Source organism: Camelina sativa, chromosome 11, assembly GCF_030686135.1.
Source record: "Camelina sativa cultivar CO46 ecotype springtype chromosome 11, ASM3068613v1".
Classification (NCBI taxonomy): Eukaryota; Viridiplantae; Streptophyta; class Magnoliopsida; order Brassicales; family Brassicaceae; genus Camelina; species Camelina sativa.
The window spans coordinates 49,728,932-49,745,776 of record NC_141890.1 but is presented as its reverse complement, the minus strand read 5'-3'; the positions used below and the strand labels follow the sequence as shown (position 1 = coordinate 49,745,776).

At 37.9% G+C, this 16,845-nt stretch overlaps 5 protein-coding genes across 6 annotated transcripts; 2 read left to right on the top strand and 3 right to left on the bottom strand.

The window, feature by feature from the left end:
• Window positions 1-380: 380 nt before the first annotated feature.
• On the bottom strand, window positions 381-5,374 carry LOC104727070 (KH domain-containing protein HEN4). Of its 2 annotated transcripts, XR_015572354.1 has the most exons (8): window positions 4,535-5,289; window positions 3,325-4,278; window positions 2,926-3,195; window positions 2,252-2,431; window positions 1,997-2,172; window positions 1,749-1,825; window positions 1,563-1,674; window positions 651-1,029 (listed from the first exon to the last, which is right to left on the bottom strand). XR_015572354.1 is itself a non-coding variant. In XM_010446070.3 (7 exons), the coding sequence occupies exons 1-7, from the start codon at window positions 5,126-5,128 to the stop codon at window positions 865-867; spliced, it is 2,607 nt and encodes an 868-aa protein (XP_010444372.2). In that variant the 5' UTR covers window positions 5,129-5,374; the 3' UTR covers window positions 381-864. The 2 variants fall into 2 exon arrangements, 1 of the variants encoding a protein (XP_010444372.2); XM_010446070.3 differs by having other exon boundaries at window positions 381-1,029; window positions 1,997-2,431; window positions 4,535-5,374.
• A 63-nt stretch (window positions 5,375-5,437) lies between these two features.
• On the bottom strand, window positions 5,438-7,253 carry LOC104727069 (fructose-1,6-bisphosphatase, cytosolic). The gene is made up of 4 exons (XM_010446069.3): window positions 6,864-7,253; window positions 6,521-6,693; window positions 6,029-6,431; window positions 5,438-5,921 (listed from the first exon to the last, which is right to left on the bottom strand). Exons 1-4 carry the CDS (start codon window positions 7,093-7,095, stop codon window positions 5,521-5,523), a joined length of 1,209 nt encoding a protein of 402 aa, XP_010444371.1. The 5' UTR covers window positions 7,096-7,253; the 3' UTR covers window positions 5,438-5,520.
• Window positions 7,254-7,276: 23 nt separating this feature from the next.
• On the bottom strand, window positions 7,277-9,449 carry LOC104727068 (beta-ureidopropionase). The gene is made up of 6 exons (XM_010446068.3): window positions 9,086-9,449; window positions 8,795-8,902; window positions 8,508-8,696; window positions 8,194-8,421; window positions 7,887-8,111; window positions 7,277-7,795 (listed from the first exon to the last, which is right to left on the bottom strand). The coding sequence occupies exons 1-6, from the start codon at window positions 9,200-9,202 to the stop codon at window positions 7,430-7,432; spliced, it is 1,233 nt and encodes a 410-aa protein (XP_010444370.2). The 5' UTR covers window positions 9,203-9,449; the 3' UTR covers window positions 7,277-7,429.
• A 2,121-nt stretch (window positions 9,450-11,570) lies between these two features.
• On the top strand, window positions 11,571-13,255 carry LOC104727067 (uncharacterized). Its single transcript, XM_087475050.1, has one exon. It carries the CDS (start codon window positions 11,728-11,730, stop codon window positions 13,078-13,080), a length of 1,353 nt encoding a protein of 450 aa, XP_087331176.1. The 5' UTR covers window positions 11,571-11,727; the 3' UTR covers window positions 13,081-13,255.
• LOC104727066 (peptidyl-prolyl cis-trans isomerase FKBP12) lies at window positions 13,186-15,754 on the top strand. The gene is made up of 5 exons (XM_010446065.3): window positions 13,186-14,469; window positions 14,816-14,849; window positions 14,996-15,057; window positions 15,172-15,224; window positions 15,458-15,754. The coding sequence occupies exons 1-5, from the start codon at window positions 14,382-14,384 to the stop codon at window positions 15,557-15,559; spliced, it is 339 nt and encodes a 112-aa protein (XP_010444367.1). The 5' UTR covers window positions 13,186-14,381; the 3' UTR covers window positions 15,560-15,754.
• Window positions 15,755-16,845: the final 1,091 nt, after the last annotated feature.

Below are 16,845 nucleotides of genomic sequence, written 5' to 3'. Positions count from 1 at the left end.
AAAAAATAGCGCATCAAACAGGAAATAATAATAGCTTTGTCTTGAATGCTTTTTTTTTTTTTTTTTTTGGCTCTCCCCATCTGATTCTGAGAACCTGTCTGGTTGTTGTAATAACTCCAAATGTAGTGTATAATAAAACATACGAAACTGCGCAAACACTCATACAGTCTAAAAAGACCCGTTTGGTTACACTGGATTCTTTTTACCCATCAAATCTTTGTATTATTATCATTATTGTCATTGATTAGATTACTGATTGTGAATAGAGAGTAGAGCAAATATGTTTAGAATCTTTAGATGCAGCTCATTTGGTAGTTTTGAACGAGAGAGAACTGAGAATGTGATAGCCTATAACGTGAAGGGTTTCACAAAACCATCAGTGAGAGGTAACGGATAACAGTTTATTGGCTTTGATTCTGGAACTCAATGTTGTGTTTCTACCATTTTCAATTTTTCATAGCTAAAGAAGGTGAAACAAGCTTAAAAAGAAAGAAAAGTCAACTACAAAGCAATTCTGCGCAAGTTCACTCCAAAGAGCAATAACAAAAAAAAAAAAACATATGACCCCTTCATTCTCAAATTTTCCTTTTGTAAAGATTATTCTCTACTGTATATTTTTTTGCGGTTTCTATAGCAATGATCTCTTCCTCTAGCTCATTTCATCCCAATCTCAATTCCATGTCGTAAAATGTGTGATACAAGAGGAAATTTTTAGGGAAGGCATTGAGCTGATTCCATCGAAGTACTTAAAATGATAAAGATGTTGTACTGTTCAAGGATCCAAACCAACAAAAAAAATGTAACAAGAAACATGCAGGAGCTCGTTTTTCTTTTTGTTTTCTGTATGGTGACAACTGCGTGGTTCTAGTTTAGGTTGTATTTTCTGGACAATGAGGTTTCCCCTGTAAGGATGAAGGCATGAAGGAGGTTTTGAGCAGCTTGGGTTTGATCAGGTGTCCCAGATATGACAATGATCCTGTCACTTGTTCCTAGAGAAGGTTCATGTACTATGACCCTCGCACCAGATATCTGATTGAACAAACATCAAATGGTATAAGCTATGCTTAAGCTGTTATGAGACTATCCATTTGATTTGTAGCTGATCATCTCATAGACATATGGGCTATATATTGTCTGCGAAGATTCCGTTTTTAAACAACGACCAAGTTGTAATACTTAATAGTGGGGTTATAAACAAAGGTTGGAGAACTTCAGTGGAGTTTTCGTGACTTAAAAACAGTTTTTTTGAGTAAAATTATCCATCAGAGAGGATAGTCCAATTGACCTGAATTAATGGTGGCAGAGTTGTTTGCACCATGTAAAAAGATTTTATGTATAAGGATTTTCTTTTCTCATGCTTTCTTTTTAGTAACCCTAGTGTTCACTTCCGTTTTCTTCTCAGCCGTTCTTGATTCTTGGTATATGATTATAAGAAATAAGAGCAACCAATGGAAGCTAAAAACCTATGGCTGCTTTTGTGGAGCAAATAAATCATGGTCTAACCTTCCTTTGGATGACACTATGGGGCAAACCAAGAAATGATTTGTAAACGAAAGGCGTACCTGTTTCAGTTGCTCGAGATTGTAGCCATGCTCTCCATACACAAAGCTCATAGCATTTTCTGGAACTCTAATTTCCACGGTTGTGTTTGTAACGATGGCAGATTTTTGTCCACTAGAAAAGACCAAGCCAGCATGTAAATTATAGAAAATCAGAGTAATAATCTCATATAACTGTAGTGCTTTTACCTGCCAAGTGCCTGGCCAGCCCTTGCAGAAGATAATCCGCCACTGGCATCAGATAAGCCTCTTGGAGCTACCGGTGGCTGCATAAAAACTATGTGTATCAGGTACAGAAGTTAAATAGAAGCCCAAATGTCCAAAATCTGTGTGTGTAGGGGAAGAATTAACTCTCGAAATCCCTCAGTGAGTATTAACATGTACTTACGTTCACCAGGAAGTAGAGAATGGGAAAATACAGAGAGATGGAGACATACCGGGGACACCCACAAACGAGATGGGGCTTCAGTCAAGTGATGGGGGATATTACTGTGGTCCACGGTGAACCGCCGACCAAAATTAGGAGAATAGCCTGCTGCGGGATTAAACCTATCAGGAAACGGGTCTTCTGGTCTTATGTAAGGATCTATGCCAACAGGTCTGGAGTAGTTAACTGAAAAATGAGAGCCATTTAAAAAGGAATCCTCAGATCTTCTGTGCAGATTTGAAGAGATGGTAGGTGGATTACTAACGGATTGATGAGACCCAATAGACATAGGATTATCTGATTGTCTATGGTAGATTCTCTCTGTAGTTAAGGTGGAACTGCTCTTGGTTACCGAATTTTTCATTGAGTTCGAGAGAAAACTGTCTCGCAGCCTGCTCGTAATATGGAAAATGGCTTCTCTCACATTAGGGAACTCTCCTGCAATCTATTGGCCAACAAAGAATGAGTTTATGACAAATAACTTAAGAAAATGGTGCTTCCAAAAAGAATAATAAGAAAATTACATTCCACAGTGTCCTTTAACATTCAGATGTTCAAAAAAATCCCAATTAAGTTTACATGAATGCTTGAATTTGATTCTCTCTGTTTGCATGAATGCTTGAATTTCTTTCAGAAAATATAGATAACTAAATACCACATACTTATGACAGACGTGCAAGGTGAATAGAGACCAACACAGGATCTCGGTTATGAAAAGTAAATCTCAAACTTCCATCTTATGTTTCACAAATCATTTACGAGATTCTCACGATCACAGCAGATCTTTTAACCAACTAGTATCTTGTAATTGGAATTTATACCATAACAATAAGGTCAACAAATGATCAAGTATGACGTCTACCAAGTTCGATGCTCGAGAGAGAGAGAGAGAGAAAAAAGAGAGAGAACAAGAAGAAGAAGTTTCAAAGATGTAAGTACCTGCACCACTTGATCATTCTCTGAAACACATTTCGGGTTCTGCTCAACTTTCAAAATTTGAATCGTTGCCCCAGTCACTTTCCGCATTTCCGAAACAATAACACCTCCTTTTCCCAGCAAACAACCAATCTGGCTTGTTGGGACAACAAGCCGTGCAGTGATAGATGTCATTGGGCCATTGTCTAGGATTTTTTTAGTGGCAAGCTCAAATAGTCTAGAAAAAACAAGCATAATAGCTTTCTGGGCTGGCGAGGTTTGACATTCAGGGTTCTACATGATGAACAAGCAACAATTGTTAAACAAGAATAGTCAATAGATAGGACAATATTACTTCAGCATTTATGAAAACGGGAAGAGATAAAAAAAAAAAAAATGATAAAAAAGAAGAAGAAGACCAACCTCTGGTGCAGTTACTGCAATCAAACGTTCTTCGCAGTCAGCAAGTGTATTTCCCACATTTATGAAGGCACCTGTTTCGCTATGAAGCATCCTGATAACTTTACCCCCAGTCCCGATAACTCCGCCAGCATTTTCAGTGGAACAAAGTATCTTAAAAACCACATCTTGGTACACAACATCCACTTCTGATAGAGGTGGCTTACTGGTGGCAGCGTTAGTCATTGGAGCAGACGTATTTATGCTGTGAGGATGTGTATCGAGAGTTGAATAACGATGTACAAGAAAATCAGCACTTGGCCGACTAAGAGTTTCTTGAGGGATTGTGTCAGTAGGCCTTCCAAAACCATCATGTGGAAATGACTCAAAAGCCATGCCCATAGTATCACGACGTTGAACCATCTCGAAAGGCCTATGCAAGAAATCATGAGAATCATCCCTCTCTCTATACTGTCGAGAAACATCTCCCCTGACAACATCAGAAGGCCTGTATAACGTTTCTCGAGGATCCACATCAAAATGCCTGCGTAAAGCATCTTGCCGGTCTGCCTCCATATGCCTGCGTAAAGCATCCTGTCGGTCTGCCTCAGCATGCATGCGTAAAGAATCTTGCCGGTCTGCCTCAATATGCCTGCGTAAAGTACCCTGAAGGTCCACCTCGATATGCCTATGATGCAAAGCATCACGTGGAAGCGGCATCACATCATTAGGCCGACCTAAATTGCCCCGAAGAAACATCTCATCTTTTCTCTGTCTATAATCGTAAGGGTTAACTTCGACGGACCTAGGAAGTGACTCCTGAATGATTGTTTCTATGGGTCTATGCAAAGATGCTTGAGACTCTTTTTCAAGGGGTCTGTTTCCAACCACCCTTATCTTTTCAACTGATTGGCAACTTTGCAGGCAGCGGGAGATAGATACAAGAGCTTTCTTCACAGCGATAGCACTTCCTTCAATCTGCCATGGTTGATGACTCAATATGAGAAACAATACATTACAATCTGAAAAATCAAGCATCTATAGCGTTCTAAACCAACATTTCAGCTCAAAACTTTTATCCAAAGAGATGTTCATAGCTTTCTATTTCAGGCACAAAAATGTTCTAATGACTGATAAAACTTGAATCCAAATCCTAAACCGGAAAAGGGCAACTAGACTCCAGAACTCAATATAGCAAATTACGAAACTTTTTGTATCAATATTGAATGCTTACCTCCACCATCTCGTCATCAGCGTCAGCGCACATGGGCAAATTCTCAGTGCGTATCGCAATTTTGCAGCCAGTTTCTTTCCTAATACTCCCCACCATTTGACCACCTTTGCCTATCACAGCACCCGCATGGCTAGACTCCGTCAACAATCGGCACACGGCCGTATCACTATTCGCTTCCGCCGCTATAAGTTCGAAAACTCTAATCAAAGCTCCTTGTGCTTTAGATACCTCAACTTCCTCCTCCTTCTCCGACTCATTGTTACTAACACCAAATTTTACCCTTGATTTCGAATTCACTTGTGCGATGATCGTGATGACCCGATCCGGAGATCCAAACGGAGGCTCCTCGACCCGTATCTTAGCTCCGGTTGATTGTTGAAGCTGTTTGATTACGCTTCCAGATTTTCCAATCACCGCACCGACTTGCGGCAAAGGGCAGAGCAATCGAAACGCCGCGTGTCCCACCGGCACAACCAGAGGCGGGAGCGGCTGCGTGTGATGCGTTTTGACCCTCTTCGAAAATCCCAAACCTGAGCCTGAATCGAACGCTCCAGATCTCTTCTCTGTTTGAAAATTAAAGCTATTTCGCTCCATGATCTCGGATCTCTATCTCTCTCTGTAATCTCCTCACGGCGGTTTCCGGCGCAGAGGGGGACTCGGGAGAAGTCTTTGGGCGGTCTTTAACGCTAAGTTGCTAACTTGCGCTGTATAACCGAACTATAACCGCATTATGCAACGTTTATTAATTTATTGACAAACCGAACTATAAGCGCATTATGTAACGGTTATTTGTCGGCAAACCGAAACGTACTTGTTCACCAAACTTAAACCGAAATCTATACCAGATTTATCAGGTCGATCTTGATAAAATAGAGAGAGATACACGGATCTAACCATACCAAATGCTATAATCAACAAGATCTTTAATCTCGATTTATTATTGTTTTTTACTTTTTACACATACAGTATGAAACAGAGGAACGGTTTTAAACTTCATAGCCAGGATTCACAGTCTGCTGCACATCTCCGTAGCTTTCAAGCTCAGCAACATCCTCTACGCTCCCAAGAAACAGAGGCAATCTTTGGTGAAGCTTCACCGGCTGTATTGAAAGTATCCCTCTTTTTCCGTCGGAGGATTTGCCACCAGCTTGTTCTACCAGAAAAGCCAAAGGGTTTCCTTCATAGACTAAACGAAGATGGTCTCTTGGATTCATAGCCACTCCACCGTATAAGAGAGTCCTGTGAAGATCAGCCACTAGAGAACAGATGTAACGCGCCGAGTATTTTTTCGGGTTTTCACCTTTGCCTTGTCTCACTGTGTCAATGTACTTCCTTAAACCTTCTGGCCAATCGAAGTACCTCGCATCGTTCACTGAGTAGATTTGTCCTGTTGTTGATGATCATTGTTCAATGCAGGTTTTTAGACTCATGATTACATTTATTAGGGATGTTGCAATGGATCAAGTCATGTGTGCCATTAGAAGCTTTTTTTACCTCGAGTAGGGATCTTGATGTTTTGATGGGTAAGGACAAATTCCCCTGTTGAGTGATCTAGCGTGAAGGCGTGTGTTCCTGTTCCCGAGCCAAATGTAATGCAGAATATAGTGGCTGAAGAGTAGAGCACGTAACCGGAAGCAACAAGCCTATTTCCTCTCTGCAAAGAGTTGAGTTCAGCTTTCTCTTCAACAGGTAAATGATCAAGCTCAACGAGACGATTGTAAACTCCGAATATAGTTCCCGTGGGTATCGAAGCATCAATGTTCCGTGATCCATCTAGAGGATCTACAACCACAACGTAAGGACCATCATCTTTGATCCAAGTTGGACTATCGTCTTCTTCGGAAGCCATTACTGCTACTTTCCCAGAGTTTCTAAGAGAGGACAAGACTATATCGTTCTGCAAAACAGAAGAACAACAATTGTAAGATAGAAATCTTTATGTACGAAGTCATGACAAATGAAGAAAGGGTAAAGAGATACACAGACCGAGACAATATCGAGCGGCTTAGGCGCATCTCGGTCTGACCCACTAGAGGAGGATTTAACAGAGAGCTTCCCAAGTGAAGAATTGAAAGGAGAGGCGACAAGAGAAGCGATTCTTTTGCAGGCATGTTGTAAGTGGTAAAGCAACACCACAAGATCATCTCCTACATTTGCCCCTTCAAAAAATTCAATCTTCAGTCAGAGCTTTGTCTTTGTATTGTACAGAGGAACCCTCAAAACCCATTGATAAGTCTCATTGAGAGAGGTTCCAAGACTTAAGAATACCAAAATCAACTTGAATTATCGAAACAGTGCTAAGTTAGCTCAGACAGAGCAGTTTTGTTACCTGCAAAGTCTATGAGAGTACAGTAACCATCATCATCACCTCCGGTCAAAGTCCGACCAACAGCGAGGGACTTAAATGAAGCAGACTCACGGCGAGACGACGCCATCTCACGACGGTTAATACCGGCGGTCGGAGTTGAAAGAACGGAAACTGCGATTTGTCTTAGCGGGTAAAGATTGAGTCTTGGCGGGGAAACTGGAGTTGGGTACCGAGTTAAGGTGAGAGATTGCATTATTCTTCTGAAATTAGAGCAACTGCGAAACTCAATCCCATCTGGGTAGGCTTCAAAAAATCTCGGATAACGAATAGAAGAAGACGAATCTCTCACATCTCAAATTCTTACTGCTCCGTAGCACATCGATTACGGTTATGTTTGGAAATTGAGATTCCGGTTTAGTTATGAACCGGTTCGGTTATAAAAGCAAAGGAGATGATGCCTTTTGGCATATCAACTTATTCATATATTCAGATACAAACAGATTGTTCTGTTACAGCTACACAAATGATTGTAAACATAGAAAAGTTCCTTCTTTTGAAGATTCATACAGATACTGGAAATTTTATTCTTATGAAGAATTCTTGTGGAGCAATGGGTCAGAGACGACTTGAGGCTTGAAGTCTGGTTTTATGTACTTAGCCAAAAGATCGGCATAGACTTCGTATCTGGCAGTCATTCTGAATCCCCATTTGTCTTTGTATTGCCTGCAGAGGTTGAGATCCATGTCTGAGATCATTAACCCATCTTTGTAACGGGACAGAGACGGAGTGCAAGAAGCATCCGGTGCAGAGAAATGGCTTGACCCATAGAAATGTCCGAAATCATTGTGTTGCGGTTTCTCATCTCCTGACGTAAACGGATTGGGGAATACTTCGGTTCCAACTCTGTTAATGGATCCAACAAAGTAACTGTTTGCTATTGCCGCATTCCGTGCCTGTGATTTTTGAATTGTCAGACAGTGTTTTTACAGAAAGAGAGCTTCATACGTACTGGGATAAAAAAAAAAGGAGAATCAAAAGTTAAACCTCAATAGGCCACATTGGTTCACTGAGACCACCAACAGTTGCAGAAGGGTTGAAGACAATCTCTGCACCATTAAGACCAAATGCTAACCAATTTAGAGGATGGTGTCTCCCATAACATATATTGACTGCAATTTTCCCAAACACTGTCTCAAACACAGGGTGTCCTGTGTCTCCTTCCATGTAATACGTGCTCTCGTTGAAATCACCTACCCTCGGTATGTGGTTCTGCCACCACCGAGCAAGCAATATAAATTAAGCTGACTAAAAGAGAGAAAAGACGAAGCAAAACATGTAGGGAAAAGTTTACCTTTCGATGTTTGCCAATGATATTTCCATTATTCCCTATAATCACAGCGGTGTTCCACATCACTTCACCGTGATCAATATCTCTTTCAAGAATAGGACTCACAATCACCATGTTATACTTTTTAGCAAATTCTTGAAGAAACTTTGTCGATTCGCCATCAACAGGCTCTGCAAACTCACACCATCTCTTCTCCCTAGTGCAGAACGCAAATGGCATGGTCCAAGCTTCCTAACCATTCCCCCACCAAGACACGATTAGAAACAGTTAAAGAAATAAACTTTTCTATTAAAAAAGAAAGCAAATGGAGGCCAAACCTGCAAGCACAGTATGTTAACACCAGCAACACCCGCAGCATCGATTATGGGCTTCAACTTGTCGAAAATTGCACGTTTTTGGTCAGAGAATGGAGCAGTTGTGGGAATAGCGATGGAGTTTTGAATGAGACCAACTCTGACCACTCGAGGCATTCTCATCTGCTCTTTATCAGCTGAAAAGCTAACAGCCTAGGAAATATTTATCACAAAAATATCAAAATCAATTTATTAAGGTCAACAATGATTTGATCCTATAGTGTTATAATATAACCAACGGAGTAATCAACCTGGAGATCAAAATCATGTTTTGAAGATAAGGCTTTTGCAGACTCTGGCAGAACAATCTGCTCAAGAGATCCCCCACAGTTACGTCCAAGTAGCAATCGGCTGACCTCCTGCAAATCCAATCCAATTCTTTTTGAAGTCGTATCAACATAACTAAAAAACAAACACTTTAAAGTAGTAATCCATGAAATCATCAACCGAATCAAAGGCTAATCAAGAACCCTAATTTTAGTTACTGGAACAAATTTTCACGAGATCAATCATAAAAAGAAAAAGAAAGAAACACACTTCACCTGAAAGAGCTCGGGCTTGAGATTCGCGGATAAGAGTTGATGAAGCGAATTATAGCCACAAATCGATCCGTCTGCAGTTGTTGTTTCTCCGTTTTCTGATATCATCTTCTTATCCATTTGTCCACGAGTCTTTTCTACTTTCAGGTTCGATCAGTAACAAGACGGCGAAGACTTTTTATGACCGCAATGATCAGTTTGATCGATTTAAAAACTAATTTTCTGAGAATCGGAATACAAATCGAGTTGTCTCATACATAATGTATGGGGTGATTGGCGTGGCACTGTAAGATTACTTTACAGTTTTTTTTTTGCTACTGTAAATCATGCCTTTTTTTTTTCACATCCATGAATGACCATGACAGTCAAATTTTCGTCGATTATTCAATATTAAATAAATATATATGAAATACGTAAGTCTTATATTAAATTAAATTATAGTAATTATTTTACTATAATTAAATTTTACTATAAATTAAACTTACGTATTTCCTATTTATAAAATTTATTTAGATTCTGACAAATTTTTATGTTGTAACACGAAAAATAAATTTATTCAATATATATTATAATTTAAGACGACAACTATTAAAAACAAAAAGAGGAGTAACAACCAGTTTTTTACAAAATAGTGTACTTAATATACCTTACTTATGTCTTATAAATTAAAAACAATTGCTGATATTGAATTTTTATAAATTGATTAAAATTGTTGATAAAAAAAAATATTGAATAAACAGTCATAGTTCTTAATGCCCATCAGAATTTAAAATATATTTTATAACCAAAGTATATATAGTAAAAAAAAATTACAGTAAATATGTAGCTATAATTCTCATCAATCAGCTCTCAATAATATTTTTTATGTAACAAAAAAATAATCAAAACGATAGGCAAGATATCTTGACCATCCAACTATTGTAGTTATGTATTTTGAATCTTTGATTTATACAAACCTATCGTATTTGTAAATTGTTAACAAAAAAAATTGTTTTACTCGGTGGTAATTATAGTTATTTACTGTAGTTTACAAAAAAAAAAGTTAGTAAGAATGTACAATCAAATGTTATCCAGCATTATTAACAAAACTGAAATAAATTAAGGTTAGGTTAGTTTAGGTTAACACTAAATTTTCTATGAAAGCGCAATATGATATGTTAGTTTAGGTTAACACTAAATTAAGAAGAATAAAATAATAGAACTTTGAATAAAAATAGATATTAAAAGTAATTAAAGAGAACTCGTTAAGACATGAGTAGTAAACTTACCATTATCTTCATTTACCAAATTCATTCGTTTTGGTCAATGTAGATAGGGCAATCAAAAAAATTGTGGAGGCATTTGATTAGCTTAGTGACTCTTTCATTCCACAATATCATGAAGATTCTACAATATTAACACCATTTTCATTTTCAAATGGTTATGTAATGTGCACAAAAAGTCCAAAGAATAAAATACAATTACAAAACAACTATTAGAAGTTTGTGATATGAAAATCGCAAATCCCATTTCAAACAAAATAACAGACAAGCAAATGTATATCTCTAAAGTCTCAATATTTACTATTATCTATAATATCTTTAAAAATGTGTATCGAGTAAACACTTAATCCAATAATTTGTTTACATAAACTCTCATAACCTTATGTTGATATGAAATGTAGATAATGTAATCAAAAAATTTGTGGAGAAAACCAAAAAGTGTTGTCTAAGAAATGAAAGACAAGTTATTATATTAAATTTTATAGGTAAATATTCTAGCAATTGATATGAGTAAGCATCTCTCGATCTGTAACTTTTTAAATAAGAGACAATCAATTAGACCGACAATCTTGAGTGCTATAGAGAGCAAGCGATATCATTGAATATGTTAATATGAATAAAATAAAATGGCAAAGTAACTAAAATATATAATTATTTTATTTTTGTGATTTACACTCCAAAATTCAAGCCATTGTGTTTGACATTTTCTTCTAATTGTGTGTTTTTCCATTTTTCTACAAGAAAAACAAACTAGAAAAATGGTTAATAAAAAGTAAATTGTGTTTTGCTCCCAACAAGAACAAGAATTAGTTGGTAACAACTTTTATCATTGAAATGGGATTTGGAGATACATACTTAAACGATCTTCGACTACTATGAAAAGGGAATGGTGCTTCCCTTCCTTGCTCCATTGTCAAGTGAACATTGCTTCCCGTAGAAATTGATAAACTATAGAACAAAATTCAAATACTTATTAAGTGAGTGGTTTAATTCTTTAAAGACCTAGTTTTTTTTGTGTGGATAAGTAAATAATGTACATAAACCACTTCTAAATTTGCATAGGAGTGAGTGAGTGAGTAAGCTAGAGAATGATTCGGGCTTACATAGACTGTAATCAAGTTAATAGGCCCATATTTAAGATTTCAACATTAGTTTGGGCTTAAGGCAATGACGTATGTAAATAATTGCCTTAAAAAGACCAAAATGCCATTAACAAAATCGATCATGTGAATGTAGTTGTTCCGGCTCATGTAACGACGGTGGTATTATTCAACTCCTTCGCTGTTTGTCTAGATCTGTATTTTTTTTATAACTTATTTTAGCAATAAAATTAATTTAATTTATTTTACCGGAGAGGGAGGGAAAAAAAAAAAAGAAGAAGATATGGTAGGCGGACGCGGCGGAGCTGGTGGTTGTGGTAATAGAGCGGTGGCGGATCGATGGCTTGTTACATCGGAGAAGCTTCTAGCGTCTAGTGATCTTCAAGGAGCGAAGACATTTGCGATCCGCGCATGCGAAGCTGACCCGACACGAGCAGAAGCTGCTGACTACATCCTCGCAATCTGCGACGTTCTTCTCGCCGGAGAAACCCGTTTAGGTCATTCCAACTTGCCTGACTGGTACGCCGTGCTCCGACTCGGTCGTTTAGCTCAAAACTCTGAACACGTCGCCACTCAGTACCGTAGACTCGCTCTCCTCCTCAACCCTTCCGTAAATCGCCTCCCTTTCGCCGATCGGGCTTTCAAAACCGTCTCTGATGCTTGGCTCGTTCTCTCTGATCCGTCAAAGAAGTCATTGTACGACCGAGAATTGCAACTGAGTCAACTCGGCCAATCTGGTTTCAATCCCCAAACCCAACAATTTCAGTGGAACCCTAGCAATTGCACCAACGCAGCACAAGAGCAGCCTTCTTCTGATCCTATGGCCACGAGCTTCTGGACCGCTTGCCCTTACTGCTTTGTGCTCTTTGAGTACCCTAAGGCTTACGAGGAATGCACTTTGAAATGTCAAGAGTGTAGAAGAGCGTTTCAAGCTGTGACGATACCAAAACCTCCGGTGGATGGGAAAGACGACGAAGATGTTTACTTTTGCTCATGGGCTTTGTTTCCATTAGGGTTTTCCGGTGAATTTAAAGCCCCGAGTTGGTCACCTATTTCACCTCTCTTTGCTTGCCCTCTAACACTGAAGAAGAGAAAGGAACCGGCTCCTCCTAGGATTTATTATGACGATGATGACATATATGTTGCGATTTCGGATGAAGATGGCGCTGGTAATGATGATGATGATGATGGTGATTGGCAAAATGGGGCACAAGTGAATAAGAAGGCGAATGTTGGGAAAGGGAAAGAAACATTGGTGAGAAGTGACAAGAGACATGGAGTTGAGAAAGTCCAAAATGTAGAAACTATCCGTAGTGCTAGCAATCCCGCCTCTTCATTTGCTGGGGCTGTTGGTTCCTCATCTGGGGTTATGTCTAAACCAGTGAATTACATTACTAGAAAACGAATGGGGGGAACAGGAGCTAAGAACCTGGGGAGGTTGGATTTGAATGTGGAGTTCAGTAATGAAGTGGAAGAGCCTGCTGTGGCAGGTGGTAGAAACGAAGCCAATGGGGTGGGAAGTAACAAGGAGGTAGATAATATGGAAGGGATTGGGTTCTTTGAGGGGCTTGATGAATTCTTGAATAGTTTGCCCATACTTTCTGTTGTTGGAGATGATAAGATCAAGGCTACTTAGTGAAGTAAGGCTTTTTTCTTTTTTTCTTTATTGGTTTAGGTTGCGATGTTCCCCTGTAGCCTGTAGGCCTTAGCGTTTATGTTTCCTATTGATGTTTAACTGTAGTGGAAATACTGGCATTTTGATTCCTTGGAATCACTGTAGTTGGAATCTGTTGATGTTATTTTGGCCCAAATTCGGATGTTTGCTTCCCTTTCTGGTATATAATTTTCTGCTTCTGAGTTCTGACTTCTGAGTGTGGTATTAAGAAATCTTTTCTCTGGTTTAGAGTATAAAATTCTTATTAGCCGAGTCCTTTTGTTTATGTAAAAAGTGAGTTACTTATTCTACTCAGGTTTTTTTTGTTGCACAAGAACTCTGTTCCTCTAATTCAAAAGGCCATAATGCAAAATATAGGTGTTTCCATGTTGCTGCTTCTGTCTATTTCTGTTCATTCACTAGAGCCATTTTTTGTGTTCGTTGCTCTCTGGACCGACAAATGGAAGAGGTAAAGTGACAAACACACATTGCTTGCTTCTTTCGTCCTCTTTGTCTATGCTTTGTAAGGTTAGGAAAACAAGTAAGTTGTAGTGATTACACAGAAAGAGTCACTACAAAGCCATTTAGGTCTTTATCTTGAGTCACTACAAAACCATTTAGGTCTTTACCGTAGACCCCAGCAAGAAATTACCAACAAAGAGAGTATGCAGAAACAAGAAGATACAGAAGTTATTCAAGCAAGCTATGTGCATGTTATCTGGGCTTTATTCACGCTCCAGCTGTGCTCCAGTGGATGTTGTATTGTCTTATTGATATTAAGCTTGTTGAAGCCATCAATGATGAAACTGTCTAAGCTAGGCTCTAAGATATATCTGTATAATCTGTTTTTCTCTAATTGTGATGAGTACAGGTTCGTCCTGACTCGATAACTTGTTTCCATTGCTCCATTAGCTTGACCATGTAGGAGTTGCTGAAGCATATTTGTTTTCGAACATTGTTTCTTGCTTATTGATAGTATTTAATAACATTAGTTGTTTTCGAACATAAGCTGACCGGTCGTCCTGGATCTGGCTTGAATTTGAATCCGGATGTCAAAAACAGACATCGGTAGTATTGGGCTCGATTGTGCTTTTTAAAAAAAAAATCGGGCCGAAATGCTATGAAATTGGGCTTCTGATTATTATTAGGCCCAGATCAATCAGAGCGGTGATAAATAACCAAAAAAATGGCAAATGCTCTCTCAGAATCAGACTCAGACCCCCGAAACTGAGACAAAAAGCAGCAAAAAACAAGTGTAAAGAGAGAGAGATAAGAGAGAAGAGATGGGTGTGGAGAAGGAAGTCATCAGACCCGGCAACGGTCCTAAACCCACTCCGGGTCAGACCGTCACCGTCCATTGCACCGGATTCGGTAACTTATGTCTTCTGCATCATATCTTTTATTGTATATTCCCATGGTAGCCAAAAAATAAAAATCGATCTATGCAAATCTGCTTAGGTGAAAGAGCTAATTAATTAGATGTGAGATGTGGTTGGTAGAGTCACCTGTTTTGTTTGTTTTATCTGTGGTGAATTTGGATTAAAGGGTTTATGTACTCTTCTCCTTGTGGGCGATGTAAGTGAGTAACCCTTTTTAGGTCATACTTAATCTGTAAATCTTGTTTGTTTTGCGATCTCTTGTTTAGCTTTTAGGTTTAATGGAGAATCCTTTAAGATTTTTTGTTCTTCAGAATTTTAACTCTCTTTGTTTCTTTCAGGGAAAGGTGGTGATCTGTCCCAGAAGTTCTGGAGGTGAATGATTCTTCATTGTAATCCTTGATTACGTTTACTTGTTCTTGCATAGTTCCACACACTAGTTGTTTATTGTGTTTTGCTTTTTGGTATACGATTAGCCTAATTTTGTGTTTTTTTTGCTCTTTGGTATTATGATGATATAGTACAAAGGATGAGGGGCAACAACCTTTCTCGTTCCAAATCGGTAAAGGTTCCGTGATCAAAGGTATAACTTATTTTACTCTGTTTCATTGTTGATCATATCATATGGTATATAGCTATTGATTACCTTTTTGGAGAAAGATAATCTGATTCCAACTTTTTAATATTTTGCTTACAGGATGGGATGAAGGCGTTATTGGAATGCAGATTGGAGAGGTTGCTCGCTTGCGGGTATGTATACCGCTTCTCTCATCCTGTTCCTCTTTCCTAAGTTCTTTAGATCTCCATGTTCATGTTATTGATTCTCTAAGCTTTATATCTAATGTTGAAGCATGTTTGTTTCTGACGACAAGCTTACTTAGAGATTGCAATAGTATGTAGAAGTCATTTGTGTGTGTGTGTCTTTATTATATATTTCGTGTGTTTCTAACATCTTTGGCTTGCGGTTTTATCTGTTTCTGCAGTGCACACCGGATTACGCATACGGCGCTAGTGGGTTTCCGGCATGGGGAATCCAGCCAAACTCGGTTCTCGACTTTGAAATCGAAGTACTGAGCGTGCAGTGATGATCTCCCCCAGCTCCAAAAACTGTGGGAAGATTTAATAATCTATACTTGAGTGTTAAAATTCTGAAGAGGTGACAACCCTTTTTATCTTTATTGCTTCTGTGATCTTGATGAGACAAACTTTGTGATGTCACTCTTTCTAAAAACTCTTGGACAAACGTTTTATCTCAATAAAAGACCCGTCTTGTGTTTCAATCGAATGTTTGTATTACTGCTGTTTATGGAGTATGTGATTGATTATTGTTGTGTGTCCTCTTTACAAAGGATATATGTTACAACATGATTCCAATCCTAATTATGTCGTAATAATTCATGTGTATGTTTTGAGTGAGGATAAATTGAATTACTCCAATAAAATAGAGATTTTAACAATATGATTTGGTGAATACTATATTATATTTATTCAATCAAAATGCTAAATAAATAAAAAAAGCAGAAAAGAATAAAAACTAAAACATGAGTCACAATTTTCTCTCTTATGCTTTCTAAAAACATACTTTTCATTGAAGTATCAGATCCAAAACAAATATGGGTCTCAAAGATTGTAATAAAGTATAACCTAAAACAACAAAATTTGAAATGAGCACTTGTATAATTTCTCTAACATAGTATAATTACTATTATGAAAATCAAATCAAAGGAAGAAAAAGACGAAAGTAAGAAACTTTATTTCAGACAGAACATATTATAAGTTAAACAAAAGAAAGAAAAAGAGAGAAATGGCGAGAGAGAGAAGTCGTGCGGGTAATTAAGCACTTAAAATTCCCGTGCATTTCTTTAATCATCACTTATTCTCACTTTCTTCTTCTTCTTTTTCTTTTCTTCATTTTCATTTTCATTCCTTTTTTACTTTTCTTTTTCTTTTCACCCACATTCCCCAATCACATAAAGACTTTTTTTATGATATTATTATTAAAAAGAAATGAATTCTACACAATATATCTATCTATTATTAAAAAAAACAAAAGTGTTTGAGCTAATTTTGGCGTTGTATAAGCTAGATGCTAAATAGTCAATTAGAATCAAATAATAATAAGGGTGGTTAGCTTTTTATTCTTTTCCGCCACAATGGGTGTTTGAAAACACAACACGCACCTGAACAAATGTATTTTAAAATACTAGTATAATTAAGGATGAGCTTGAGCACACTTTCACTAACTTAGCTTTCAATAAAATTAAAGATAGAGTAGTAAACCTGAAAATAGTAGTAATTTATTTAGAAATTAATTAAGGATAAAAGCTCGACCACACTTTCACTAACTTTGCTTTTAAAATAAATAAGAGAA

Bases quoted from the DNA above. Each gene is read 5' to 3' on its own strand.
- LOC104727069 (XM_010446069.3), bottom strand. From the start codon at position 7,095: ATGCAATCTCTCACCTTAACTCGGTACCCAACTCCAGTTTCCCCGCCA. The intron at 6,694-6,863 runs GTAACAAAACTG...AATTTTTTGAAG, and splicing joins TACTCTCATAGACTTTGCAG to GGGCAAATGTAGGAGATGAT. The intron at 5,922-6,028 runs GTAAAAAAAGCT...CATCAACAACAG, and splicing joins CATCAAGATCCCTACTCGAG to GACAAATCTACTCAGTGAAC.
- LOC104727068 (XM_010446068.3), bottom strand. From the start codon at position 9,202: ATGGATAAGAAGATGATATCAGAAAACGGAGAAACAACAACTGCAGAC. The intron at 8,697-8,794 runs GTTGATTACTCC...AATATTTCCTAG, and splicing joins AACATGATTTTGATCTCCAG to GCTGTTAGCTTTTCAGCTGA. The intron at 7,796-7,886 runs GTTTAACTTTTG...CAAAAATCACAG, and splicing joins AACCAATGTGGCCTATTGAG to GCACGGAATGCGGCAATAGC.
- LOC104727070 (XM_010446070.3), bottom strand. From the start codon at position 5,128: ATGGAGCGAAATAGCTTTAATTTTCAAACAGAGAAGAGATCTGGAGCG. The intron at 3,196-3,324 runs GTTGGTCTTCTT...TTCATCATGTAG, and splicing joins TTGCAGTAACTGCACCAGAG to AACCCTGAATGTCAAACCTC. The intron at 1,675-1,748 runs GTAAAAGCACTA...GGTCTTTTCTAG, and splicing joins GCTGGCCAGGCACTTGGCAG to TGGACAAAAATCTGCCATCG.
- LOC104727067 (XM_087475050.1), top strand. From the start codon at position 11,728: ATGGTAGGCGGACGCGGCGGAGCTGGTGGTTGTGGTAATAGAGCGGTG.
- LOC104727066 (XM_010446065.3), top strand. From the start codon at position 14,382: ATGGGTGTGGAGAAGGAAGTCATCAGACCCGGCAACGGTCCTAAACCC. The intron at 14,470-14,815 runs GTAACTTATGTC...TGTTTCTTTCAG, and splicing joins CGTCCATTGCACCGGATTCG to GGAAAGGTGGTGATCTGTCC. The intron at 14,850-14,995 runs GTGAATGATTCT...ATGATGATATAG, and splicing joins CTGTCCCAGAAGTTCTGGAG to TACAAAGGATGAGGGGCAAC.